The following is a 27,778-nucleotide window of genomic DNA, read 5'->3' as shown; positions in this document are numbered from 1 at the left end:
GGAAGTTCCCCAACCCCTGGGAAAGACAGTGGGGGAGGGGGGAGGCGTCCCGATCATGTTGCCTCAATGATATCACAACTAAATTTTACACAAATATAGAGAGCCGAGTCAATTAAAATAGAATTTTTTCTCAACAAAATCTTTTCTAACCATCCAACTCTATTGTTTCCTTCCTTTGTTTTTGTATTCTTTGTGGAAAATTGCATACATTTTTCTAGAAATGGAAAGAAAGCAATCGTTTTCTTCTTCTTTTGCTATTAATTCTATTGTAATTTGTAACTGAGACATACCAACTTACGCCTTGTAGTATGGATAGAGTGTGGCTAAAGAAGTAGCCGCTAAACCAATAAGCGAAGAGAAATTATAATAATATACAGTGGAAGGGAAGTATTTTGTTTAAACCCGAATTCCGTAAAATATAAACCCTCGAATTCAACGGGGACACATCTTATCAAAACAAGTTGTTTTTTTTGGACTGTTCTTTTACTATTCAAGCGCCTGGTAAGCGTAAATGACTTTGCCTCTACTCAAATGACTTGCTTCATGGCCCCACTTTCTAAGTTTAAAGTTGTTCATAAGTAGAGCTAAAGAAATGCACAAGGTAAAAGATTGATGCTAAAAAGTCTATCTTCATTTTGTTGTAATTTGTTATGTTTTGTTTTGTTCTCTATTGCTCTCCTCTGCGTTGTTCATGTATTTTTAGACCTAAGGCGGGTGTGTCTATTAAAAAGAAAGAAGCGTCATCATCAACTGTTTTGCTTTTGTGATTATGTAGATTGTTAGTATGCAGTACTTGTTAACCTTATTACCACTGAATACTATATATATATATGCATATGTACTAATTCTGTATTATACCACTGATATTGTCTATGTTGTTGCACAATAGGAATAGAAAAAACTTCTCTCTAAAGTTTGTTTACTAAGGCACGCGCTTTAGCAATTTCACAAAGACAATAACAATCCAACAATAACTAACGAAAGAAGAAGAAGAAGAAGGATTTGCATTGTCCTTTGTCTTTGTAGTATCTTATAAAACAAATTCAATATTCCAATGTCAAACCAAATTCAAGTCTTTATGTTGTTCATTTTACTATTCACTTTCTTCCTTAGACCTATATATATGAGGTTTATCATATACAAACAACAATCTTCATATTAACATACCTACAAAGCAAGTACAAAGTATTTTTCACTACAGCGACTTGCAAGACTACCGCGTTTATCTTAGTTACCTAGTTTACATTCACAAAGGTATACATCAAACTTTTGTCAGCATGAGCCAGCCAGTTCATTCATCTTATTTACTGTCTCTGGTTTCATTACCAAATACTCCCATAAAATCACTTACCAACAGTTGGCACAGCACCTCAGACTACTTTTCAATAAAGCCACAGCTATCACTCGACATAGCACAGGACCTATATTCAATCAAGAGCAACCACAGTAGGCATAGCGACAAGGGTATTGATGCCGATGAAGAGAAAGAAGAACACGGTGATGATGACGCTGAAAGTGTTGACATAAGCGATGTAATGGAAACATTTGATCATATTTCACTACAGGAAGAAGACGATGTGTATTACAGTCCAATAACACCCTTTGATAGCTCGGTTATACCGTCAAAGTCAAACTCTTTGATACGAAGAAGCTTACTCCTACGTCCGAGTACTCAAGATATACAACAAGTTGAATCGATAATAGAATCTATTGAAACAAAAGAACAACCACATGCAGCTATAAAACCTGTACCAACAACTCCTTCATCAAAATTCAACTTGTCTTTGCCAAATTTGCATCCATACAAATTTCTCATTGTGGATGACAATGTCATAAATCTCAAGATACTAAATCGTATTTTACTCAAATTATACCCCAAGGCTTCAATAGTTCAAGTATTGGATTCAACATTAGTTGAAGAGATGGTCTTCAAACAATCATTTGATTCTATATTCATTGATATTGAAATGCCAGAAGTTACAGGACTAGATATTGCACGGATTGTACGCAATGATTCACAATTTGATACAACTAGTCTAATTGCTGTGACAACGAGAAACGCCCCACAGGATCTACAATTGTTTAAACAAGTTGGTATCGATTATACTTTTGGTAAACCTTTGAATTATAAGTTGGATTTCATGGCAGAAACTATAGATGGTATTTTGGCACAAAGAAAGGCATCAACGGTTAGTCCACAAAGTAGAAACCTTTCCACTTCATCCAAAGGTACTTGTACCACTTTTGCAACCACAACAACTGCAGCAACTGCAACCACAACTTCGACTGCAATTGTCGATTTCATGGATTTAACTGCTGTGCATTCGGTTAGTTCTATTTCATCTACCGATTCATATACTTTATTTGAATCAAAGAAATAAAGATTCAAAATCGGTATTGCTGTTATTATTATTTGTCTAGTGGATTTTTGCTAGCTTCACTGGTCCCCACATTCAGTTACTTTAATTATCTTTTGCATACTTTTACATGTTTACATGTATACTGTTTACATTTCATTTCATGACACTCAGATATTCAAATATTTTATTTATTTAATGACTTTCATATTACGAGGCGATGATGATTATAGAGGAAGATGAGTTATAGTTTTATAGAAATTTACATCTTTTTGCATTTCATAACAATCTACTTGATATTCTTTGTAGTAACAGGTTTACCTATTGGTGTAATCAATTTAAATTGCTTCAAATCCTTATTGTTGCTTCGAAATGAGTGCAGGTTTAAAAAATATTTACTTAATTTCTTCTCTTGCTGAATCTTGGCTGCAGCCATTCGTATAAGCTTCCTATCGTTGATCCTTCTGCACAGTTGAATGACCGAAATGTAGAGTAGGCAAGAAACTAATGCACATTAAGGAATTGTTGGCTTCCTTGTCATGAATTCAGCAAAGCACATCCCTTTCCTTTCAATCATAAGTTCCCCAATCTGGCAGCCTGTCAAAGCCGTTGAGTGCCCTTACATCAACTTGCATTTCTGAGTATAGCTAATACGGAAGTTCCTTGTGTAGTCTCTAGCTCCGTAAAGTTATTCCTAAATTATCACAAAACCAGGACTTAGTGAAGCGGTTTTAGCGCTTTGCATAAAAGCTCTTCGTCTCTTCATATTTTTATTGTGTAAATATTGATCTTTTTTTCATATGATTTGCTATTAAGGCGGGATCAACGGTTTTTTGCTTTTCTTTCATTTACGAAATCATATATACATATATGAATACCACAAATCTCCAAAACAGGAAACTGCCAAGCAAATGAACCTCCCCACAACTGGAGGCGATCATCAGCATGAGCAAGGCACACGTGGCCAGTTGAGAGCGTGTAGCTATTCTGTTTGAGATAGCAGAGTTTCATAGAGCATCACAGTGTCTCACTGTTTGGTCGTGTCCTTCCCGACTATTTTTTTTTTTTTGTTGGGAGCCCAAAGCGGCAGACGACTGGAAAGTACAAAAACTTTCATGCAAAGTTACAAACAGAAAAAATAGCTCTTTTGTGCAACAAGGAGGCAGGCCCGCCTTGAAATCTGAAGTGAAGGGAGGCCGTAGGCAATGGCTATCACCGGGGGAGCACACTTGACTCGGTCGGTTTCCAAACGTTCAATAGGACCGCCTCTGCTTTTTGGAATACAATTTGGCCGCGAACGTAGTTTATATATCTCGGCATCTTATTATTGCACGAGTTATTGTTTTGTTCACGATGTATCAGCAAAGAATTTCAGGAGCGTCGGTATCGGCTTGAGTATGGTGTTACGCATTATGCACATAATAAGTTTCTACACGAAGATGCCACTTAACTATTGAGATGCAGAGAGTATCATGTGCTAAAGTGTTTTCCTATTTAGGGAAAGTCGATCGAAAGAAAAGAAATTGTCAACAGAGTAGTGGATTCACTTGTTATTGCACTGAGAAAGAAGTATATATGAAAATATAGTTGGAAGAGCTTGTCTGTGAAGGAGTAGGGAACGCAGTCACGAGTATAATGGTGTGAGAAATAGCTCTATTTGGTTAAATCTGATATCCCCACGGCTCTAATTAAGAACCCCAAGGCTCGCCGTGCATCTGCATACTGATTGGAATTGTTTGCCTGTCTTCATATCCATCCTTTGAACTTCAACTTGAATTGTAGTGACAGTTATCATCCCTACTAATATTCAACTCACATGCTCTGTTGAGTGTTTTAAATGACACAAAAATGAGCAAGGGGTTCTCCACAGTTGGTTCATCAATAAAATCCTCGAGAATCGACAATTCAATGAATCACCTAACACCTATTCTTCAACAATTGAATTTGCACCGTTCATCATGGCAACATTATACACGGCGGAAACAGGTAATGGTAGAAAACCATTGATCTTAGTTAAATTACTTGATGCTCCTATCAAAGTTCATCTTTTCGATTGGCCATCGAAGGAAATCAAGAGTGGCCTGTATTTGAAATTAAACCCCAATGGATTAGTCCCAACTTTTGTTGATGATGATATTGGAAGCATCTTTGAAAGCAATGCCATCTTGGAATACATTGCTTCCAAATATGATAAAGAGGGTAAATTTAGTTACAAAGAACAAGATGATCCTAAATTATATTGGCACCAAAAGGAATGGTTGTATTTCCAAGCATCTCAATTCGCGGCTCATACCTTGTCTAGAGGTGTTTATTATATCCAAATGAACCCCAATGATGAATTCACCAAGGAAAATGTGTTGCACAATTTTGCTAAATTGTATGATGTTATTGAAGGACAATTGATTCAGAATGGGTCAGGTTGGTTAATTGGAGATAAATTTACCATTGTTGATATTGCTTTTGCCACGGGTAATCATAGACGTATTGAAGTGTTTACGGGAACTGATTACGAAATTAAAGATTTTGATGAAAAATATCCAAAAGTTGTCAAATGGTATGAGAATGTTTTGGCTATTGATGGGGTTAAAGATGTACTTACATGAGTAGCTTTAGAATAGTCTATAACGCGTTGAATTTGAAATCCATTCCTCTTTACTTATCATGTCATTCTATTTATAGGATTCAATGGTCTTTGTGTTGTATTTGAGAATCGGCCGAAATCTTAAATTTCACTTTGCCCAACAAATTGACGATAACAATTTCAAACTATACTTCCTACCACATTAATATTATATACCCACAGCTAAGTGAACAATGAGTAATGACCAAGCATATTATGGAAGAGGCTTCAAGAAATCAATTGCAGATACTCATTCATGGAGAACTGTTGACAACTCCTCCAAATTCATCACCCCGGTGCTTAAGCCAGATTTTAAAGTATTGGATGTAGGCAGTGGTCCGGGGTCTATTACAATTGATTTGGCGAAAAACTATCTTACTTCTGGTGGTTCTGTTATTGGCGTTGAACCAACGCAAGAATTGATTGACACTGCAAATAATTTAAAGGAATCAACGGAACCTCTGTTGGATAATGTCAACTTTCAATTAGGATCGATCTATGAGTTACCATTTGAAGATAACACTTTCGATTTAGTCCATTCACATCAAGTTGTTATTCATTTACAAGACCCAGTAAAGGGATTGAAGGAACTTGCAAGAGTAACAAAACCAGGTGGATACGTTGCAGTAAAAGATGCCGATTTAGATTCAATTATTACATCTCCAGAAAAATATGCCATCTTGAAAGAGTATTATGTTCAAAAAGCCAAGAACGCCATTTCGACTGACATAAAAGCTGGTAGAACATTGAGAGAAAAGGCTATCAAGGCAGGATATGAGCCCGAAAACATCACCACTACCCAATCTTATTGGTTATTAGCTGATGACCATGAGCGTAAGAAACAATGGGCAGAGTTGGCTATAAATAGAATCAAAACTGGTGGGGAAATTTTGTTTACGAAAGACGTTAAAAAGAATGAGGAAATGTGCAATGAAGCAATTGAAAAATGGCATGAATGGATTGATGATGAAACTTCTTTATTCGATATTTCCCATTTTGAGATTATTTACAAGAAGGCCGTGGATTCAAAATAGATTGTATGAAATACATAAGAATACTAATGACGTATGAGGTTCAGCAAAAATCAGATGAAGTTTTGTGAGTTATTACTTTATTTTTTTGTACGTCAAATTTATGTTCGGTGAAACTCTCAAAAGGGTAACTGCTCGGGATTAATTTAAATATTGCCTGACGTCAAATCAACATTGGCAGTAATATACAAGTAGAGATCCTTCCACCTTAATTTCAAGCCTCAAGTACACTTTTTCTCACAAAACACTCTTCAATAATGACAAACGATCAAGTATATTACAGCAAAGGTTTTAAGAAATCTGTGTCTGATACACACGCATGGAGAACTGTGGACAACTCCACCAAATTCATCACCACAGTACTTAAGCCCGATTTCAAGGTATTGGATGTCGGCTGTGGTCCCGGCCTGATTACAGTTGATTTAGCAAAAAATTACCTTAACGAAAATGGTTCGGTAGTGGGGGTTGAGCCAACACAAGAGTTGATTGATACTGCAAATGAATACAAAAACACTGTGGCACCCTCTTTGAATAATGTGAAGTTTCAAGCAGGATCAATTTATGAATTACCATTCGATGACAATAGTTTTGATTTGGTATTTGCTCACCAAGTAATTATTCATTTACAAGATCCAGTTAAAGGTTTGCAAGAGTTAGCAAGAGTCGCCAAACCAGATGGGTATGTTGCTGTAAAAGATGCCGATTTGGAATCGATTATTGCATCTCCGGAAAAGTACCAACTACTTCGAGATTACTTTGTTGAAAAAGCCAAAAATGCGATCTCCACTGATACCAAAGCAGGTAGAACATTGAGAGAGAAAGCCATTAAAGCCGGTTACAAGTCGGATCAGATCACAACTTCGAAATCTTATTGGTTGTTAGCTGATGATATCAATTCTAAAAAACAATGGGTTGAGTTGACAAACAATAGAATCAAAAACGGAGGAGAAGTCATCTATCCCAATGATGAAAGGAAAAATGAAGAGATTAGTAATCAAATCATTTCAACATGGGAAGAATGGCTCAAGGATGAAGCTTCTTTATTCAATATCTCCCACTTTGAGATTGTGTATAAGAAACCTATAGACTCTAAATAGATCGTCAATAAAAAAACGAAGTTCAAAGCCGCGCGAACTTCGATTCGTTTTTCATTTCGCTGATTATCGACATCCATAGAGCAACAACCCGATGACTGAAGTTTCACCCTCGTCTAAAAAAGTGGATGACTTTTTATCAAGTCTATCACAATTGTCTCAGGAAAGACTCAAAGAGGATCGTCAAAGACAGAGAAATTTGCAACGCAATATTGATGAGTTGAGATCAAGGCTGAATAGTTCCTCACCTGTCAAGGGTGAAAGCACTTATCGATCATCTATCATTGGATCACTGTACCAGATTTCAGCACCAGATCTCAAGTTTAATAGGTCTAAAAGTGCCAGAGATGACGATTTTGCTCCTCCGTTGCCAAGAAGGCGAGACGAACTAGAGGAGGAAGTACCACCGGCTTTACCTCGTAGGTCAACGGTTGATGAAGAGGCTCCGCCAAGACTACCAGCTCGAAAACATCAGGATTCCATTGGATTGTTGCAGCCAGTAGCAAGAAAAGAAACACCAGTAAAACCAGTTAAGCCAAAACCAGTCTTCCATAAATCGGCGGTACTCCCACAATCAAAAGACACTGAACCTGGTGGACATAGGTCTTTCCGGGATATAGAAATTTTGATCAAGGCTGGAAATGCTAGTACAAGGACCCTTGAAGAAGCATCAGCTGAATTGCCAGAGCCCAAACTGAAGCCCACCAAGCCTGACTGGCTCTCTTCATTATCATCATCGAAATCAACTGTATATACAAAACAATCATCTTCGACAATTGCAATCACACCCACTAAGCCAAAGCCAACCAGTTGGATAGATAGTGCTGTCAGCAAATCACCAGAGTCGAAACCCAAAACAAAAGCACCTTTTGTCAAGCCAAGTAAGCCTAAACATTTGGAACTTCACAGTGAGCCCAAAGGACAAGAATTCAAAGCAAAAGAACCAGAACCGGAATTCATGACACAGTTTCTGAAATTAAAGAAGCCAACTGAGGGAAAGCAGAAAGTGCCACCGGCAGTGAAGCCCAAGCCTAAAATTAAAACCGAAGATGAACCACCAGCTGAATTTCAAGCAAAATTCAACTCAATCACTAAACCATTACCCGTAAAGCCAAAGGAAAAGTTAACAAACTACAAAGAAAATGATTCCTATGAACTCAAATCAAGATTGAAGAAGATAACGCCGGCCAAACCAGAGAAACCGAAATTTAATTCCTCTGCATATGAACAACAGGATAGTGAAGAGTTGCGGGCACAATTGAGTAAAATGGCTCAAAAGAAGCCCCCGAAAAAGCCACTAAAGAAAGCAGCCACTGAGGATTTCAAACCCAGTGTGCCGCAACCGCTAGCCAAGGAATCAACCGAGACAAACAATGCTCCCGAAAATTTATCCTTTGAGCACAAGTTGGGTGCTTTATTGTCACAAGGGCCGACATTGACCAAAGCGCTGACATTTCCTCAAACAAAAGCCACTATCACAAAGAGCAATCGACAGAAGGCTAGTGGTAATACTCTAACCCATGCCACAAAGAGTAGAGCCAAGGGTCCAAAACGTAAATTACCTAAAAAAATACAAATCGGAGGTACTGCAAAAAGTGTCGGTACGATTGATCTGGAGAAACTGCTCAAGGTAGAAGATTTAGCGACAGAAGAGCAGCAGTCGAATCCAGATGAAGAAAGCAGTACGCCAATCGTAAAGAAACCACCTCCAATTAAGCAAAAACCAAAAGAGATAAAGGTCAAGCCAAGAGTAATAAGTGGAGAATTGTTTATTTGATAGATGGTACGTACGAGACTCTCAATTCCAAGTGTCTAATTCTTCCAATATTTTATCAGTTAAAACCCTCACTGTTTTGTAAAACAAGTTTGCGTGGTTTGTCTTGTCTTTGATTGCTTTGAAATGTGAAAGCAAGCTGTCCTGTAGAATCAATTGACGTTGCACTGTTTTCAATTCTTCACTTGCGGGCACCTTCATCTCGATATCATCTTTACCGTCATTATTATCCATATCGTCCATGCTTTTGTCAACATCATCGTTAAAAATTGAGGAGTAATGGTAGTCCAAAATACATGAGAAGGTTTTGTCTTCATTATTACTTTTGCTTTGTAATTCTGATGTTTTGTTCAACTCTCGTTTCCAGTATTCCAAATCATCTATGTTTTCGATTGAGTCTAAAATCAGCACTGAAATTAGCAAATTGATGAAAAGTTTACTATTTTCGTCCTTTGTTTCTTGAAACGTGTACAGCTCTTGAATCATGTAAAGTATTGTTTCACGTTTGTTTTTCAAAAGAAGATCAAATTGGTCAAAACTGGAACTGAATTTGACTCTCTCCCAAACGTTGATATTATTTTCTATTGTCTTTTCTACATCCTTGTAATGAATAAATTGTTTGATCTTGTTATCATTAACGACTCTCAACACATCATTACCACAAATGTTCAAAATAATCCTCGACATAGGATTTGAGTCTTGGTCAACATTTGGCTTCATCAATTCTGAAATCACTTGTTTGTACAATCCTGAGTCTTTATTATCCCTAGCCATCCATTTCACAAGACAAGTCGTGACAGGTAGAAGAAATAATTGAGATAAATAATCTAATCCGTTACTCAAGATCCCCATGTTAATTTTGCCTAATTTTGTTGCCATAATTGCTTGTTTGTAGATAATGGGCATCAATTTGTAGATTTGTTTAATACCCAAACTCTTCATCAATTCATCAGAAAGTCCATCATTTGAATCGTCAAAAAGTGCATTGATCCATTCAGTCACTAAATTATTGTAATTTCCGATAATGGTCAAATCATCATCATCTTTTTCCAAAGGTGTATTATTTGTGAGATTATCACCTAATCGGTAGTAAAAGTTATTCACAAAACCAACAGCATAAGAATTGAGATCAATCTTGGATAAGTCAATGTGGAAAACTTCAAGAATCAAGATAATACTAAGTACACCAACTCCACAATACGAATAAACGTCTTGAAAGTCGTCTTCAGACCCAATGGCAAATGTTTCAAAGTCAATATAATCAATCAATATGTGTAATAACGACAAATTCGTATGAAACATGATAATGTTGACCATTTCGATATTGTTCATGAGAGCAAGCAATAAACGATTCAACTTTTCCAATTGCTTTGTGCGTACAAATTCTCTCATGTGTTCCAATATTGTCTCACTTACTTTCTTCTGAGAGCCTTTTCGGGATAGTTCGGAGATGAAATTTATCAACCCACTTTCCTCAAATGAAATGAACTCGGGGTCAGTGTTTAGCAAATCCTGTAGCCTCTTTAAATCTGGTTCTGCTTTAGACACCAACAACCGTTTCACATTGCTTGAAACTTCCAATTGATCAATTACCACGCCAAGCTCCTCCAACATCGGTGGCACTCTTGTCAGAATAAAGTTCTCCACGTTAAACAAATGAAACCCCTCAACATTCAAAGGAAACAGCAGTATCAACAACTGTGCCACTTCTCCATTTTCTTGGTTTGGAACACATACCTTGAAGTGGCGTAAGAAGCTACCAGCATCCTCGTAAAGTTGTAACTTGTTAAAGTCGCGAGTAATCTGATAAACCCAAAGTTTCCGCTTCACTTCGAGGTAGGTGTCGAGCTTGCCAGTCACATCAAGCGAGACTCCAACTTCTGAAGTATCCTCCATACTTTCAGATTCTATCAAGTTCAAATCAGCCAAGTGATTCAACTGCTCAGATGTTAGCACTCCTCTTGTAGTTTGTTGTAAGTTGTATCCAGTTTGCTTGATCAATTTGAACAATTCAATGAATTCGCTGGAAGTGGTGTCCTTCATAAGACCTAATAAATGCACAAACTCGTTGACAATCTCTGAAGAGGGTGTGCTGTTATTCAAATAATCAAACGCATATCTTATAAATTCATCATATACAAAACTCTGATGGTTGTATTCTCTTCTCACCTCTTGTAAAAATCGCACCTGGATACCATCTTCGACTTGACCTAAATTTGACCAAAACTTATGGCAATTTGATATTGAACTTGTGGCCCAATCTACGAAAAGACGGATTTGTTCGTTTTTAAGTGGCGATTGAAATATTTGAACGATCTCATCATCAGTAATTGGCGTACAAAGAGCCAGTAGAAGTATAAACGACTTTTGAGGTATCTTTTTCGCAATTGCCTCGTGAAGTAAGTCTAGTAATTTGTGCATTATGGAGGGGTAGTCTGCTCACTATTGTGTTTTACCAATGGTTTCCGCTTAACAGCGAAATCTACAGAAATAATGCGAGCTTCGCGACCGAACTTTGATCCTGCACAAAGTACGATCCCAAAATCAGACTGCAAAGGAATACCAAATTGTTGTACCTGAACGTGAAAATAATATATTAAAGTGACTCTATTTAATCGAATGCCATTTGTTTCTTAATCTCAGCGATTGCCCTACCTGGGTTCAACCCTTTAGGACAAGTCCTAGCACAGTTCATAATGGTGTGACATCTATACAAAGACATGGAGTTTTGCAACATTGCTTTTCTCTTGGCACTGGCTTGATCTCTTGAATCAATTAACCATCTGTAAGCTTGCATCAATACGGCTGGACCAAGGTATTGTTGTTGATTCCACCAGTATGAAGGACATGATGTTGAACAACAAGCACACAAAATACATTCGTATAAACCATCCAACTTGGCTCTGTCAGCAATACTTTGTAAGTTTTCCCTACCGTCAGCTGGTTGGTCTTCTCTTTGCAAGTATGGTTCAATAGACTTGTATTGTTTGTAAAAATGTGTTAAATCTGGTACCAAGTCTCTGACAACAAACATGTGAGGCAAAGGATAGATCTTGGTATCTTTTGAAGTATCAGTATCTATACGGCACAAACAAGCCAAAGTATTTCTACCACCAATGTTCATGGCACATGACCCACAAATACCTTCACGACAAGATCTTCTGAAAGTAAGGGTGGCATCTTCCTCATTCTTGATTTTCAAAAGAGCATCCAAAACCATAGGACCACATTTGTTTAAGTCAACTTCGTATTCCTTCATTTTGGGTTGTACTTCTGGAGTATCTGGGTTCCATCTATAAATTTGAAATTTCTTGAGTCTTGGAGTCTTTTCTTCAGCAACAGTGGCTAAACTTCTGACTGATCTACGGAGACAGGATCTGAACATGATATAAGGATGAATAAATATGACTTTAAGGAAGAACAACAAGTGTCTCTGGAGTTGTGGTGAAATAGGTTGAAGTTTTTTTTTTTCCTTTCTTAGTGCAAATGGTTAAAATATGCGTAAAGTCCCGGGTCATACATAAAAAAAATGTTATTATGAGCGAGTGTTACAAATTCCAGCTTTTTTATTGGTTGAAAATCCACGCGCGAATAATTATAGCATGAACAGATGGACTACATGCTTAAATGCCACGACAGCTGTGTGCAAATAAACGATGATAGATAATGGTCAGTGGGTTGTAGAAGTTGACAAGTTTACGGTAAACCACTGAAGAAAGGAACTTAAATTTTTTTAGTATTCGCTAAACCCCACCGAATAGTGTGTCAAACAAAATCCGGGGAAGTAACCTACTGATAAAATATTTAAATCTTTGTGGGATTGATTGCACACGCAAATTTATTCTAAGCAATTAAGGACAACTTCAATCATACTCTTGGCATCTAATGTAAAGAGCCAATTGTAGTGTATAATAACAATAGGGTAGCTAAGATTATCATTTATCCTTATGTACGAGGAACTTTACAAGGAAATGGCTGCTTACGGTCACATCGCTGTCTCCATCTATAATAGGATGTACCTTTGCAAAAGTGTGCAAGTTCAGCTCCTGAATAGTTAGCCCGTTCTGCTAAGATTTGGGAATCCAACGATACGAATTTTAGCTAGGCAACCATTCAAGCGTAATATGTCTGTGATACGACACCGCGACAACTCTCTGGGTCATTTGAGCTAGCGTCGAAAAACATTGTTTCTTTGTTGTTACCATTCGTTTGCTTTGGTTAAAGGAAATAATTGCGTGTTCATAAATTTTGCAACTTTTCGCAGCCACCCTTAATTTGTGCATATAGGAGAAGAAGTAGACTCGAGTGCCTTAGAAAAGAATGAGCAAAAATTCATTATAAAGATTTGTCTGATTTTCAATTAGTGATAGTTGTTTCCTTTTCTTCACCCTTCCTTTAGAGCTTGACATATATTTACATTTACTTCTTGTTAAATATTTGCAGGAAGTTGGTGCATAAAAATTCAAATCCAAAAGAATGCCTCTGATTTGTAAATGGTACCATTGTTTTCAGGAAAATCATTTTTATATGTCACCTGTAGCCCATCACTAAATTGTATAAAAAAATGGGACTTCTGGCATATCAAATGTATCATATCCTAAAGCAACCAACGTATTGAGTCATGCCTAATCCACGTGGTATACCACGTGGAAATAAAGCAAGTCAAATTTACTTGAGTTAGGATTTTCAACAAGTTGAGCCATTAGCTCAGTTGAGTTCCTATAATTCAGTGGTTTAGAATGCCAGATTGCAAATCTGTTTGTCCCTGGTTCGAATCCGGGTAGGAACTTTATTTTTTTTTCTTTTCTTGAGAACCAAATCTAATGAAGGTTTGCCCTAGGATATCCTTTATCTTTTTGCACAATAAATACGAGCAGCGTAACAATAGATTCAGCAACTTCAATATACTGTTACTACATCTTATAGAGTAATCTTGCATCTTTTATGGGAGATAAAAGAGTGAAAAATATCAGGTAGCGCAGACCATCATCTCATCTCTTGATAATTTTCAAAAAATGAAAAACTCCCATCATCATATTGAAGGAATTCACATCCAGTCAACATGGGGAAGACATCCAAACAAACTAAAAAGTTTCAGAACAAACACTTGAAACATACGATAGAGCATCGTAAGAAGGCTCAAGACTTCAAGAAAAAGGCGGCTATGAGAAAGAAGGGGGGAGGAGATAAACCACAAGTCGAACAGCCTAAAGATGGTTCAACTTTCGAGGATATGTCGGTTGATGACTTTTTCGCCGGTGGCTTCGAATTGCCAAAAGGAATGGAAAAGAGTAAAAAGAAAATGGAGGAATCAGATGATGCATCCCTGTCAGACGAGTCTTCAGAGGATGAGGAGGATATGAAAAAGAATCTCGAAAACTTGGAGAAACAGGATCCCGAATTTTACAAATATTTGAAAGAAAATGATAATCAATTGTTGGATTTTGAAGGAGTCAACCCATTGGAAGCAATGAGCGATGATGACGATGAAGGGCAAGACGAAGAGGAGGAGGCGGAAATTGAAGACATAGGAGATGCAGCACCTTCAACAAGCAAAGCGCCGAATAAGGTGGAAATTACCACTCAGCTTGTCGACAAATGGAGTAAGCAATTGGAAAAGCCTACTCCAAAAGTTATCAGAAACATCATCATTGCGTTCAAAGCCGCCGTGAATATCAATAGTGGAGAAGATTACAAGTACTCCGTAGTCGATCCTAAAGCTTTTACTGAATTAATGTTAATGGTTTTGAAGAAAGTGCCAATGGCTGTACAGGATATTGTAAAGTACAAGACCAAACAAGGAGTTAGGACTATTCCGCAGAACGCTCAGGCTAGTCAAATTGGCTCTATTTTGAAAACACATGCAAGCTCATACATCACTTTACTCAAGGATATCACCAATACAGAAACAGCAGCTATAATTTTAGCTTCCCTTTATGAGGTGTTTCCATACTACTTGTCACATCGTCGTTTGTTGAAGCAAATCATCACCGCTGTGGCAAACGTTTGGGCTAGCTCCAATGAAACTGATACCCAAATTGCTTTGTTTGCTTTCATTAACAACGTGGTGAGAGAGTATCCAAAATCAATCTTGGAAACGGTTCTTAAGGTCTCATACTCATCCTTTTTACAACATTGTAGAAAAACCAACCCACATACGATTTCAAGAATTAACTTTTGCAAAAACTCGTTGGCTGAATTGTTCAGTGTTGATGAGACCATTGGTTATCAAGTCGGATTCGAGTATGTTAGACAACTCGCAATTCACTTGAGAAATAGCGTAAACGGAAAAGGAGGGTTTGTGACAATATATAACTGGCAATACTGTCACTCTCTTGATTTCTGGTCAAGGGTATTGACATTATGCAAAGAAACTTCGTCCTTAAGGCAATTGATTTACCCATTGGTGCAAGTTTCCTTGGGAGCAATTAGATTAAACCCAACTGCCCAGTTTTTCCCATTAAGATTTTACTTGATGAGATCGCTTTTGAGATTATCTAAAACTGGGGTGTACATACCGTTGTTTCCATTATTGTATGAAATTTTGTCATCAACTGCTATTACAAAATCACCAAAGTCTTCCACTTTGCAAATTGTCGATTTCGAACACAATATCAAGGTGAACCAGGCCTATTTGGGAACTAAAATCTACCAAGATGGATTGTGTGAGCAATTCATTGAGTTGGCCTCAGAATTTTTTGGCTTGTATGCTAAAAGTATTGCATTCCCTGAATTGACAACACCAGCAGTTCTTGGATTGAAGAGATTTACAAAAAAGTCGAAAAACATCAAATTCAATAAACAATTGAATCAATTAATTGAGAAGCTCAATGCAAATGCTCAATTAATTTCACGCAAGAGGTCCAATGTTGAGTTTGGTCCAAGTGACAAGCGTGAAGTCAAAGAGTTTCTTAGTGACTTAAATTGGGACAAGACTCCCCTTGGACAGTATATTGTCGTCCAGAGACAGCAAAAGGAAGAAAGACTTAGGTTGTTCAAGGAAGCGCAAGAGGAAGAAGAAAGGGCTAAGGAACAGAAGAAGAGGGAAGAAGAGGAAGAGGAAGAAGAGGAAGAGGAAGAAGAGGAAGAGGAAGAAGAGTGTATTGACGATGAAGAGGGGGAGGTAGAAGATGAGGATATGCTGGATTAGATATATCGAATGATATAGATTGATTTTACTGAATAAACCCAGCTCAAGTGACGAGATTACGCTCTGCATCAAATATATCGAAATATAGTTACATAATAAAACACTGCTATCTACCAACTAGGGATCTATTGGTATGAAATTTCCCACAATACAACTTGGAATATTATACCTATCTCTCCTTATAGTAAAACTGAAACAACAACTTTTTCTCTTTATACCATCTTTTGTTCTCAAGTTACAACTGGTCAAAACTGCCTTTTGTCCTTTATCAAAAGCTATAGCACCATACTTTTCCCAAAAATTGACTGCACTTTCTTCACTCATCAATTCGTATATTGCCAACTTTCCGTCTTTCAAATCATCTGTGGTGACGCCCACCAAGGAAGCAAATTCTTTATTACCACGATAAATCTCACCTGTCCTCCTCCACAAACAAGCAGGTATTGCCATGGACGTAAACACACGATCATAATCTAACAACATCCTTTCAAAACTTTCCTCAACCAAAACCAAGTCAACGTCTTTCAATGTTCTTGCAATAGCACGAAATGCCGGTCGGAAAATTGATAATGGTTTCAATATTCTTTGACGACTTGAGATATTCATGTAATTATCCATATACCTCTGCAATCGAGCATATCCTTTAGCATAATTATAGGGTTGTAATAAGCCTGCCTCTAATTTTGCTTTGATAACTTGTTTCAACCTTTCCTCTGGAGATATCTCTGTAGTAGGATCCGCTGCAGTAAGGAAGAATTTGTCTCTAGCAGAATCTGAAATAACTGGTTGAGCTTCTCGTGGTTGGACATCCAGCTGCAGTAGCTGCAGACTTTCACGAGGAGATTTTGGAGCACTTATTTCTGGGGCTGGTTGTTGAACGATTTCTTCAGGGAAAGTTTGGGTGAATAAATTATTTGGGGAAAATGCCATGGTGTTACCCCAAAACGCATGATTAGGGTCATCATTTAGTGCACCATTGACCAATTCCGGGTCATCAATGATGGAAAGGAAATCATTCAATGAACTAAATTCACTACCTGCGTGTTCCGAGTAGAAAAGTGGTTCTTGATTGTATGCCAAGGTTTGTGACAAAACCGAATTTTTTAATATTTTCTGTTGACCAGGGTTTACCTGTATTGGTGGGGGTAATGGGGTTGGCTCTTGAGTTGTGGGAGCTGGTGACTGCTCTGTTGGTGTTTCTGTCTTTCTCAATGCAGCTGCTTTCTTTCGCTGTCTAGAGTTAGAAGGCTCGTCATAGCACAAATGTCCAATTCCTCTCTTTATACATCGTTGGCAAGGCCTTGATTCATCACAAATCATGTGTGAACGCCGACAATAGACGCACGCTATCTCCAACTTCTTCTTCCTCTTTCTTCGCTCTTGCTTCTCTGGATCCGTCTTTACGTCTATGTTGTCGTTCTTAATCTCCATGCCTTTCTTTGTTGTTAGTAAAGAAAATGAACTTAAGTTTTAAGAAAAAAAACGCACAATCAAAATGGAGTCATTTATTGTGCAAGATTTAGTTTTAATGTAATGTGAGTATATTTAATGATGATAATTCATCCATATAGACTTGAATGATACAGGATTGATAAAGGTGGATACGAGAAGCGAAACAGAAGACACCAATACTTCAACCTATCACTCCATCTACGTCGTCTTTTGTGTTCCATAATACCATATCCATTTATACATTTACATCATAGGATTTAAACTGAATCAATGCTGGTACTTAGTTGTGCACCTCCATTGCAGTCAGAGTTGTAGCAGTTCAAGATCGCCAGCGGTCTTGATATCAAAAGTGGTCTTTGAAACAGTCTTTGACTACTCATACTCCTATAGTCGAACGGACGTTGAACTTCAATTTCTCTGCTACTACCCTCGGTAACCCCATTTTCCATGTCAAAACTACCATAAGTGACCTCATGACCACTGAGAAGATTGTCCTTTAGAATTGTGTTGTTGCACAAAGGACAACTTCTTCTGAAATTGATCAACCATCTTGAAAGACACTTTTGATGATGCATATGCTTACATTCCAATACCAAAACCCTAGACTTTAACGGCTCATACCTTTCCAAACATATCGAGCATTTGAAGGCTCTAAAGTAATCATTGGGAGAGCTCAAGATTCGTAATTTTTTACGCGAAGCACTCTTGGAATACGAAGTAGAATCTGTAAACGTTCCTTGGTCTGCCATCCCGCGATACTTTTCAAAATCTGACTCTAATATCAATTGATCATCGTTGTAAACGTATACTGGCAAGTTCTTCACTAATTCTGTGTTGCGCTTGTTAATTTGCCGTTCCCTTACTCTTTGCCCACACAATATTATAACATAAATGAGAATAATCAATAGCGGAGGCGACAAAACAATGGATAAGAGGATACTCAACCAGTCTCCAATAGCAGCAGTCTTCATTTGCAAAATGATAACCTCATTTTGCATGGACTTGAGTAATTGGCCATCCTCGAACGTGATAAAGACTATTGGGATAGTCAACGCACCGTCTTGGTTAAACGCATTTGAAAACATCGTCACCAAGCCTCGGTAAGGTTCGTTGTTTGCAATAATTATAGCTTTCGGCTTTGCATTCGAGTCAATAATATTTAAGACTTTACTAACAAAGTTGCAATCACCCCTGGAAACAATTATGATCTTGTTTTGATCGCCATCATTTACTGACACACTGGTGCATGCATTCTCGGATAAGAATCTGTATTGACTGGTAAGTTCGGAACTTAAAATTGCACTGAAGGATGCATACCTTCCAGTGAATTTGTGGGTCGTGATGTTGCCCGTGTGTGTTGTGTTGAATTCAAACGTCGCATCAATTGGGAATAAAGAATTAAAAACATTATTGAAAGGGTATTCCGAATCACCTTCATATTGCAAAGGACCGGTAATTGGCGTGATAATTTTTTTTGAGCTTAGTCTTTGTTTAAACTCTCGTAGGGAGTTTTTTGTAAGGAACATAGCTGCGTTAAAATCAAGCTGACTCCCATTTCCAAAGTATATAAAGAGCACATATAGGATCAAAACCAATAAAATAGCCACGGTGCGTAGCTTGAAACAGACCAGTACCATGTGTGTAGACCGCAATGGGTTGTTAGCGTGAGGGATTGGTAAGTTGGGGAAGGAATTGTAGGTTACACAATTTTATTTTCTGTTTTTATGTTTATTTTTTTTACATTGATTTTGTGATCGACGTTGTTATCAATAAGCAGAGTTTATGTTACGGAAGCTGACAGAACGGTTTCGGTGTACTCGAGCGTTTATAGTTATTTACTCTACATCATCTCCACCACACGTGTTTTCCATATGCAGTTCAATTGTCAATGCTAAAATTGTATACAGGTTTAAAAAACATCACCCAACCTCAATCTTGGAGCTATATTCATGGAAAGCAATTCTTGGAATAGTAATTTTGCCGCGTACGGAATTGTCATCTTTATGATATTTTCAGAACTTTTGCATGTGGTACACCATGAATTGTATCCCATCAATCCACACTTGTTACAGACATCCACTTCAAAGGCATCTGAAGATATCATTAATCTTTCCAAAAGTAATTGAGAAGCACCATACGCAATAACACAATCTCTTTCCATTTCTCCCAATCTCAAACCACCGTCTCTAGATCTACCTTCTGTTGGCTGTCTAGTCAATACTGCCCTTGGACCTCTTGCTCTCGCATGCATCTTGTCCAACACCATATGCTTCAACTTTTGATAATAGATTGGACCAAAGAAAATGTATGCTTGCAAACACTCTCCTGTGATTCCTGAATACAACATGTCTTTACCGGAATATGAGAATCCCTTTTCAACAAGAATCTTTGACATCTCTTCCAATTTTGACCCACCAAAACAAGTACCATATTCCAAAGACCCATTCAAAACACCTGCTTTTCCTGATATCAATTCAATCATTTTACCAACCGTCATACGAGATGGGAAACCATGTGGATTCATAATAATATCAGGAGATATACCGTCGTCATTGAATGGCAAGTCCTCTTGCTGGACAATGATTCCACAGACACCCTTCTGCCCATGTCTTGAAGAAAACTTATCTCCCAATTCTGGTCTTCTGGTCTGTCGGAGCAACACTTTGATCAACGCCTGATCGTTGTCACTGACAGACATCATAACTTGATCAACATAAGATGGCTCGGGTCCTTTGTAAAACAATGGTGCTTCTCGATGGCTTTCCACTTGTTGAGGCTGTCCCAAACTCGAATCACCAGAGTTGGTTGGAACACATTTGTTGGCAAAAACTTGCCCATTTTCAATTTTACTTCCAACTTCACCCAAACCATCTGGACCCAAAGCTTGGTGTGGAAAAATAGGTTCATCATTTTCATCCACTCTCATCCCCGACAATATATCTTTACTGTGATTTGGATACTTTTTCAATTGAACAGTATTTTTTCGAACAACTTGACATCTTCCAAACCCTCTATCTAAAGATGATTTGTTGAGCACCAAAGCATCTTCAATATCGTAACCTGAATAGGACATAACCGCCACAGTAGCATTCTGACCAGCTGGTAATTTATCATAATTGATGAGTTCAATTGTCTTTGTCTTCACCATAGGTTGTTGTGGGTAAACCATAAAGTAAAGTAAAGTATCAATCCTCCTGAATTGGTTATAAGCAATGGCACCTATAGCTTGTTTACCCATCGCACATTGATATGTATTTCTAGGAGATTGATTGTGGTGTGGGTAAGGAATTAAACCAGCAACGGCCCCTAGTACGGTAAAGGGTTCAATTTCCAAATGAGTAACTGTAGCATTGGGGTTTTCGCCAATGTCCTTTTCGTATAATGCAATCAATGAATCGTTTTCCTCATTCACATCGAGGTACTCGACTAATCCCTCTTTCAAAAAGTCGTCAAACTCCCACTCACCATTCAACAATTTGGCCAAATGGTTTGCTTCAACCTTGGATTTATTATTCTCCACGATGATCAACGGACGACAAATTCTTCCACCATCAGTTGCAATATGCACAGCTTGTTGATGTGTATTAGTGTAAATGCTTACAAATGCAGAGACTTTACCTGCCCTTCTCAATCGACGGAAGTCAGTGACAAATTTCACTGGAAATCTAGTAGCACCTAGCAAAGTACCATTGAGGTAGACTCCAAAGTTTCCTTCTACGTGCAAAGTCGCCGAGTCCAAACCTAAAATAGATTCACAACCGAGTGCAGTACACAACTTTTTGATAGGGCCCTCTTCATCGTCTGTCGTAATATGGGTCATCAACGCTAGATTCTTGACCAAACCACAAGCCTCACCTTCTGGTGTATCAGCTGTACAAAGCATTCCAAACTGAGAAGGTTGTAAAGCACGAGGGCCTGACACTTTTCTTGACTTTTCGAATTGTGATGAGATACGCGTCATCATTCCCAAAGCGGAAATATACGACAATCTCGAAAGAACATGAGTAACACCAGCCCTTTCCATCTTGAAACGTTTCAAAGACCAGTTACCTGTCGATATTGCTCTGTTTAGTCCCATAGTAATGTTGTTGGAGTGAATGTTGATTGACAATAATGCATCAAATTCAGACGTACGGCTAGGTTTCTTTAAAATTTTGTCGATATTAGCTTTGAAGTCGGAGTTGAACTTTTTGAATAAATCTTCAAAAAGCAAGGACATTAGTTGACCTGCGAGTTCCAATCTTTTGTTACCAACGTAATCACGATCATCCACCATTTTTGGATTATGCATGGCCATAACTACACGCCTTGCCATCATTGCCATGTATAATGCTTTTTCCCTGAATTGCAAATCAACAACTGTCAAGTGGGCAATTATAGTGGTTGCGATGGCCTCTATACCTTCTTGCAATTGGGATAATTTAGGAGCGCCGGCTCTCCTGATTGTCTTTACCCTTTTTCCCAAATAAAGTAAAGCTTGCTGTTGAGTAAACACTTCTAATTTTGCAGCCTCTTCAAAGTTTACCACGAAAAGGTCCTGATAATTAGGATCAGAACCACAAACAAGTTGTAGAATTTCCAAATCCGACGTAACACCTGCTGCTTTTAATACTATCACAATAGGAATATCCTCGCTAATGGAGTTGTGTTTGAGATAAATTTTGTCGTTTTTGGTGATCACATAGGTTTTCGATTTACGTTCATGTGTAGAGGATGTGACAGAAGCTTGAACTATCCCCTTTTTCTCATCTGCTTCAACAATGATTCTATTCTTTGATAATTGTTCCTGCACCAAGATGACTTTTTCCGTACCATTCACTATGAAATACCCCCCTGGATCTAAAGGACACTCATCAACCTGGGCCATCATTTTATCATCCATTCCGTCCAACATACATTTATTGGATCTTAGCATGATCGGCATTCTTCCGATTTCCAAGTCATAGTGTCTTATAATTTTTCGACCTCTTGTGTATTCAACATCAACATATATTGGAGCACTATAGGTCAAATCTCTTAACCTACATTCGTGAGGTGGTAGTATCACTTCCTTTGTTCCTGGTGGCGACGTAGATTTATGACCAACTCTTATGTCTATATACTTGACGTAAAAGTCAGGATCAACATCTGACAAGACGAGCGAGTTTGCATTCAAAATCTTTTTCAAATCCACATCAACAAAGTAATTAAAAGAGTCTAAATGTTGTTTGACTAAACCCTTGATTTTCAAAAATGCTGGCAACAAATTCCACTTATCTTCTGCAGTGTTGATTTCGTCGGTTAAACGTTTTCCCTTGTATTCAGGTTGAAAAAGCTCGTTAAAAGCATCGTCCGCGATACTCTTTGCCTTTCTCGCCATCTTTGATTAGTGGTTAAGAGATGGAATAATTTTTGATCTCATCCTAAAATTTATAAAATGTACACGCTACCATACATCTTAGAAAACTGATCTTATTTAATCCATAACCATCAAATGTCGTCCAACTTATTCAAAAGCACGGTCAATGAGTATCTAGAAGACCTTCCGAAGCCTGTTCAGTCCAAGCTATACGAGGCATCAGCAACATGTCTATCCATCTATCGACTTTTATCACCCATGGCTAAGTTTTATATAATGTCCATGATTTTCAACGAAAAACCTATTGCTATGAGAGATTTAACTAAATGGTGTAAGCCACTGGCAAAGAAAATGGAATTTGAGGCGTTGAAACGATTGGAACTGTTACATTTGATTGATTATGATGGCAAGGGAACTCATGTTCGGTTGAATTCCATCTTCAGATCAAATTTTCGAGACTGCCTTACTGGTTCCCAAGATCCAAACGCTTTTGGGAGTATAAGTACCGGTGATGATGTAGATAAAGTCGAAATTTCATTTTTAGATAAGTTTGCGTCACACGAGTGGGAGACTATTTTGCATTTTATGGTTGGTACAGAAGGTACACCAACTCCATCGAGCTCTGTCTTGAGTTTGTTAAAATTAGGTGGTCTTATGGAAGGAGAGTCCACTTTGAATATCACAAATACGGGATTCCAATTTCTTTTACAAGATGCGAATGCTCAAATATGGACTTTACTTCTACAATACTTAAACCTAACTTCAGAGTTGAATATGAACCCTGTTGACGTTTTAAACTTTATTTTCATCCTTGGCTGTTTGGAATTGGGCAAAGGATATTCGGTGTCGAATTTGAGTGAGACTCAAGTGAGTATGCTTGCAGATTTGAAGGACCTCGGACTAGTATATCAAAAGTCAGATACTTCAAACAAGTTCTATCCAACTAGATTAGCGACAACGCTTACGTCTGATTCATCGGCTTTGAAGACACCTTCTATGGCCGTTCAGCAAGCTTTGGAGGAAAACGAGGAGCAAATGATGGCATCTAATAGCCGAGAATCAATCATTATTGAAACTAACTTCAAGATATACGCATATACCAACTCGCCATTAGAGATCGCAATTCTTAATCTATTTGTTCAAATGAAGACGCGATTTTCAAATATGGTTTGTGGCCAAATTACCAGAGAATCGATCAGAAATGCACTTTACAATGGAATTACATCGGATCAAATTATTAAATTTTTGGAAACACATGCTCATCCTCAAATGCGAGCGTTGGCCAAGGAGAAATTGGATAAAAAAGTGGAATTTGATGCCAGCCATAATATCAATACAGCTGGTGGTGCACCTCAAAGTAAAACTGATGGGGCAATATCCCAACACAAATTGGAAGTGATACCACCTAATGTTGTTGATCAAATTAAACTTTGGCAATTGGAACTTGACAGAATACAAACGGTTGAGGGATACTTGTTTAAAGATTTTGCCAATCAACAAGAATATGACACGTTGTCCAATTATGCTACAGAGTTGGGTGTATTGGTATGGGGAGATAAGGTGAAGCGCAAGTTTTTCGTTACAAAGGATGGTATGGCACAGGTTGCTGATTTTGCCAATCGAAAATTAAGGGGGTAAGATATGTGTACCCTTACATATATACAGCTATTTACAATTTAATAAACTCTATCCCGAGCAAGAATCACAATTATCAGCATCTCTTATATCACAAGCAACTGGGGTCGTATCGTGAATATCGTAAACCTCAGAATCAGGTGTTGTGTAAACAGATACCCTCCTTCTCTTCTGACTCACTTCCACATACTTCTTTCTCTTTAGACTCTTGTGAACCTCTTGTTTTTCTGCTAGTGCTACTTTGTCCTTGTCAACAGTAAACTGTATTGCTCTTGTAGCAGCTTGTGTTCGCAAGTAATACATTCCTGTTTTCAAACCCTTTTCCCACGCATAAAAATGACAGCTTGTAAGCTTACCTATCGTTGGATTCTGCATATAAATATTCATGCTTTGCAGTTGGTCGATGAACTTTCCCCTATCTGCAGCCATATCTATAATATCCTTCTGCTTAAGCTCCCACACCGTTCTATATAATTCTTTGATATCTTTGGGTATCACCGATATGTCTTGAATCGAGCCGCCGTCCTGAATAATTCTATTCCTCATCGCCGAATTCCATATACCCAAATCTGAAAGGTCTTTGATGAGATACTTGTTCACCACTTGGAACTCGCCAGATATTACTCGACGTGTGTATAAATTGGACGTATACGGTTCAAAACATTCATTGAATCCCAAAATCTGAGATGTTGAAGCAGTAGGCATGGGTGCTATCAAGAGTGAGTTTCTCATCCCATAATTCTTTACATCATCCTTTAACTGGTCCCAATCATCATAGAACTCTGGTTTGTGATTCCACATGTCAAACTGTAAAGTTCCTTTGGAGGCCGGTGATCCAGCAAAAGTGAAATACGGTTCGTCAAGCTTTGCTAATTCAATCGAGGCTTCCACAGCAGCATGGTAAATAGTCTCAAAGATTTGTGAGTTAAGTTTCTTTGCTTCCTGTGAGTCGAATGGCAACCTTAATTCGAGAAATAAGTCAGCCAACCCTTGTACACCAAGCGCAATTGGTCGGTTCCTTTTGTTTGATGTTTCTGCTGATTCTACAGGGTATCGGGTCACATCAATCACCTTGTTTAAGTTTCTTGTGACTACTTTGGTCACTGAGTGCAATTTGTCAAAATCAAACTCTATGCAATCATCAGTAGATCGGAGAAACGAAGGAAGGCCCAACGACGCTAGGTTGCATACTGCAGTTTCATCTGGAGCAGAGTACTCCACTATTTCACAGCATAAGTTTGAGGACTTGATTGTTCCTAGATTGGACTGGTTAGTTTTTTGATTACAGGCGTCTTTATACAACATGTACGGACCTCCTGTCTCAGTTTGTGACTCCAAAATTGCTAACCAAAGTTTTTGGGCTTTTATTGTCGCAGATGCCAATCCTTGAGTTTCATATTTCTCGTACATTTTAACGAACTCGCTGCCATAAACATCACTCAACCCGGGTGCGATATCGGGAGAGAATAACGACCAATCATCTCCTGATTTCACTCTTTGCATGAACAAATCTGGAATCCATAACCCATAGAACAAATCTCTAGTTCGAAGTTCTTCATTGCCGTGATTTTTCCTCATATTCAAAATGTCAAAGATGTCAGCATGCCAAGGTTCCATATAGATTGCAAATGCTCCTGGTCTTTTTCCTCCGCCTTGGTCAACATATCGTGCGGTGTTGTTGAAAACGCGCAACATGGGAACTACCCCACCAGATCTCCCATTAGTACTACTAATGTGCGATCCTTGCGCTCTGATATTGTGAATATGGATCCCAATCCCACCAGAAGCTTTGGAAATCAAGGCTGCTTCGTGAAGTGTTTGATAGATTCCATCAATGGAATCATCCTTCATTGCTAGCAAGAAACAAGATGAGAGGTAATTGTATTCACACCCGGCATTGTATAAAGTTGGCAGTGCATGTATGAAATGCTTTTGTGACATTAACTCATATGTTTCTTCCACAGCTTCTATATCATCATAATGGATTTCAATGGCGACTCTGAGAAACATGTACTCTGGTGTCTCTGCCACTTTATCATCAATCCTCCAAAGATATGAATTCTCCAAAGTTTTGATTCCAAAGTAAGCTAGCTCTATCTTCTCCGTTTTTTCTATAATCTCATCAAACTGTTCTCTATGTTTCACCACAATCTCATAAAATTTATCTGAAATTTGTGAATATTGTTTTCCACGAGCATTTGTTGTTTGTTTGAGTCGTTCTATATTTTCACTAAACGTGTAAGGTATTTGTAACTGCAAAAGATGTGCGACCATTCTGCCCGCAAATATAGCATAGTCCGGGTGGTGTATGATCCTGCTTGCTATCACTTCAGAAGCAAAGTTGTACAATTCATGTATAGTAATGCTGTCGGGTAGACCAGATAGTATTGAAGTAACGATATCATCGAGTTTGACGTGAACAGTATCAAGGCCGTGGCAAAACTTTACCAATAACTTTCTGAGGTATTCCTCATCTATGTCGTCAAGAATGGTTGCTGAATCGGCAGTCATAAGCTTTACCAATAGGGTCCTAATGGATGGTTCGTTATAAAGTAGGTTGGTGATCAATCACGAAAGCAAACTTCATCTCAAATGGCAAGAGAGATAAGTTACAAATCTGAGAAAGAAAAAGAAATATTTTTACATAACACAATCGAAGTCTCACTCTTGTGACAACTGCGCTTCATTACAATTCCTAATTAGGTAACCAAAGGTACAATGGCCTCTTTTTATTTATAAACTAAGTCATAATCTAGTCTTAAGATTTTATACAAATCTCTCATGGTAAATTCGTTGGAAAATGTGGGAGCTTCTTCAATCTCAATATGTAGATCTTCCAAAATCTCACCATCACTAGAAACAACAAAACCAATCTCTGCAAGTTGTTCAATCATTGAAGATCTGCTTTCTTCGGAAGTCGCTTGCAATTCCTCTGAAATTCTTTCCCACAAAACATCTCTCTCTTCTCTTTTCCTTTCATTCTTCTTCTCCCATTGCCGTTTTTGCCATTCCTGAAACCCACCCATTTTTTCAATTGCAACAGAGCGTTCATTAAATACGTAGTTTGAAGCATACTGTGCTACTGTACGCCAGTAGTTTATCAAGTGTTGAATTTTATCTTCATCTTTCACGTATTTGGCTGCCTTCACCAAGGAATCCTTTCTCAACTTGTACATTCGCAATTGTTTGTCCAAATTAGCTTCATAAGCTTGAACTGGACCCATGAGAGACTTCTTCTCTTCTAAAACCGTTAGTATATACCCATGGTCCAAGTAAATTATCAGCACATACGTATCAACAGTTTGGTGTGCATTGTGTGTTGCAAAA

The 27,778-nt window shown here is 38.1% G+C and overlaps 14 protein-coding genes and 1 non-coding gene across 15 annotated transcripts; 8 read left to right on the top strand and 7 right to left on the bottom strand. All coding sequences in view use genetic code 12, as the record gives it.

Annotated features, from left to right (window-relative positions):
- Positions 1-1,277: 1,277 nt before the first annotated feature.
- Positions 1,278-2,381, top strand: CORT_0D04740 (hypothetical protein; the record flags this gene model as incomplete). Its single annotated transcript, XM_003869400.1, has 1 exon — positions 1,278-2,381. One exon carries the CDS (start codon positions 1,278-1,280, stop codon positions 2,379-2,381), a length of 1,104 nt encoding a protein of 367 aa, XP_003869449.1.
- A 1,934-nt stretch (positions 2,382-4,315) lies between these two features.
- Positions 4,316-4,960, top strand: CORT_0D04730 (Gst3 glutathione S-transferase; the record flags this gene model as incomplete). The annotated part of the gene is made up of 1 exon (XM_003869399.1): positions 4,316-4,960. One exon carries the CDS (start codon positions 4,316-4,318, stop codon positions 4,958-4,960), a length of 645 nt encoding a protein of 214 aa, XP_003869448.1.
- Positions 4,961-5,171: 211 nt separating this feature from the next.
- On the top strand, positions 5,172-6,011 carry CORT_0D04720 (methyltransferase; the record flags this gene model as incomplete). Its single annotated transcript, XM_003869398.1, has 1 exon — positions 5,172-6,011. One exon carries the CDS (start codon positions 5,172-5,174, stop codon positions 6,009-6,011), a length of 840 nt encoding a protein of 279 aa, XP_003869447.1.
- A 254-nt stretch (positions 6,012-6,265) lies between these two features.
- Positions 6,266-7,105, top strand: CORT_0D04710 (hypothetical protein; the record flags this gene model as incomplete). Its single annotated transcript, XM_003869397.1, has 1 exon — positions 6,266-7,105. The coding sequence occupies one exon, from the start codon at positions 6,266-6,268 to the stop codon at positions 7,103-7,105; it is 840 nt and encodes a 279-aa protein (XP_003869446.1).
- Positions 7,106-7,196: 91 nt separating this feature from the next.
- CORT_0D04700 (hypothetical protein) lies at positions 7,197-8,879 on the top strand (the record flags this gene model as incomplete). Its single annotated transcript, XM_003869396.1, has 1 exon — positions 7,197-8,879. One exon carries the CDS (start codon positions 7,197-7,199, stop codon positions 8,877-8,879), a length of 1,683 nt encoding a protein of 560 aa, XP_003869445.1.
- Positions 8,880-8,900: 21 nt separating this feature from the next.
- Positions 8,901-11,297, bottom strand: CORT_0D04690 (hypothetical protein; the record flags this gene model as incomplete). The annotated part of the gene is made up of 1 exon (XM_003869395.1): positions 8,901-11,297. The coding sequence occupies one exon, from the start codon at positions 11,295-11,297 to the stop codon at positions 8,901-8,903; it is 2,397 nt and encodes a 798-aa protein (XP_003869444.1).
- A 190-nt stretch (positions 11,298-11,487) lies between these two features.
- CORT_0D04680 (Sdh2 Fe-S subunit of succinate dehydrogenase) lies at positions 11,488-12,261 on the bottom strand (the record flags this gene model as incomplete). Its single annotated transcript, XM_003869394.1, has 1 exon — positions 11,488-12,261. The coding sequence occupies one exon, from the start codon at positions 12,259-12,261 to the stop codon at positions 11,488-11,490; it is 774 nt and encodes a 257-aa protein (XP_003869443.1).
- Positions 12,262-13,591: 1,330 nt separating this feature from the next.
- CORT_0_Cus(GCA)_59 lies at positions 13,592-13,665 on the top strand. Its single transcript has one exon. It is a non-coding gene (tRNA).
- Positions 13,666-13,938: 273 nt separating this feature from the next.
- CORT_0D04670 (Noc2 nucleolar complex protein) lies at positions 13,939-16,026 on the top strand (the record flags this gene model as incomplete). Its single annotated transcript, XM_003869393.1, has 1 exon — positions 13,939-16,026. The coding sequence occupies one exon, from the start codon at positions 13,939-13,941 to the stop codon at positions 16,024-16,026; it is 2,088 nt and encodes a 695-aa protein (XP_003869442.1).
- Positions 16,027-16,143: 117 nt separating this feature from the next.
- Positions 16,144-17,457, bottom strand: CORT_0D04660 (Cwt1 transcription factor; the record flags this gene model as incomplete). Its single annotated transcript, XM_003869392.1, has 1 exon — positions 16,144-17,457. One exon carries the CDS (start codon positions 17,455-17,457, stop codon positions 16,144-16,146), a length of 1,314 nt encoding a protein of 437 aa, XP_003869441.1.
- Positions 17,458-17,735: 278 nt separating this feature from the next.
- On the bottom strand, positions 17,736-19,115 carry CORT_0D04650 (late-stage biofilm-induced gene in C. albicans; the record flags this gene model as incomplete). Its single annotated transcript, XM_003869391.1, has 1 exon — positions 17,736-19,115. One exon carries the CDS (start codon positions 19,113-19,115, stop codon positions 17,736-17,738), a length of 1,380 nt encoding a protein of 459 aa, XP_003869440.1.
- A 272-nt stretch (positions 19,116-19,387) lies between these two features.
- CORT_0D04640 (Ret1 protein) lies at positions 19,388-22,837 on the bottom strand (the record flags this gene model as incomplete). The annotated part of the gene is made up of 1 exon (XM_003869390.1): positions 19,388-22,837. One exon carries the CDS (start codon positions 22,835-22,837, stop codon positions 19,388-19,390), a length of 3,450 nt encoding a protein of 1,149 aa, XP_003869439.1.
- A 114-nt stretch (positions 22,838-22,951) lies between these two features.
- On the top strand, positions 22,952-24,454 carry CORT_0D04630 (TFIIH and nucleotide excision repair factor 3 complex subunit; the record flags this gene model as incomplete). Its single annotated transcript, XM_003869389.1, has 1 exon — positions 22,952-24,454. The coding sequence occupies one exon, from the start codon at positions 22,952-22,954 to the stop codon at positions 24,452-24,454; it is 1,503 nt and encodes a 500-aa protein (XP_003869438.1).
- Positions 24,455-24,502: 48 nt separating this feature from the next.
- Positions 24,503-26,962, bottom strand: CORT_0D04620 (Rnr3 ribonucleotide reductase large subunit; the record flags this gene model as incomplete). Its single annotated transcript, XM_003869388.1, has 1 exon — positions 24,503-26,962. One exon carries the CDS (start codon positions 26,960-26,962, stop codon positions 24,503-24,505), a length of 2,460 nt encoding a protein of 819 aa, XP_003869437.1.
- A 218-nt stretch (positions 26,963-27,180) lies between these two features.
- On the bottom strand, positions 27,181-27,675 carry CORT_0D04610 (Mei5 protein; the record flags this gene model as incomplete). Its single annotated transcript, XM_003869387.1, has 1 exon — positions 27,181-27,675. The coding sequence occupies one exon, from the start codon at positions 27,673-27,675 to the stop codon at positions 27,181-27,183; it is 495 nt and encodes a 164-aa protein (XP_003869436.1).
- Between the last annotated feature and the right edge of the window lie 103 nt (positions 27,676-27,778).

Source organism: Candida orthopsilosis (assembly GCF_000315875.1).
Source record: "Candida orthopsilosis Co 90-125, chromosome 4 draft sequence".
In the NCBI taxonomy this organism is placed as follows: Eukaryota; Fungi; Ascomycota; class Pichiomycetes; order Serinales; family Debaryomycetaceae; genus Lodderomyces; species Lodderomyces orthopsilosis.
The sequence above is the reverse complement of the archived record's forward strand: the minus strand, read 5'-3'. Positions and strand labels throughout refer to the sequence as shown.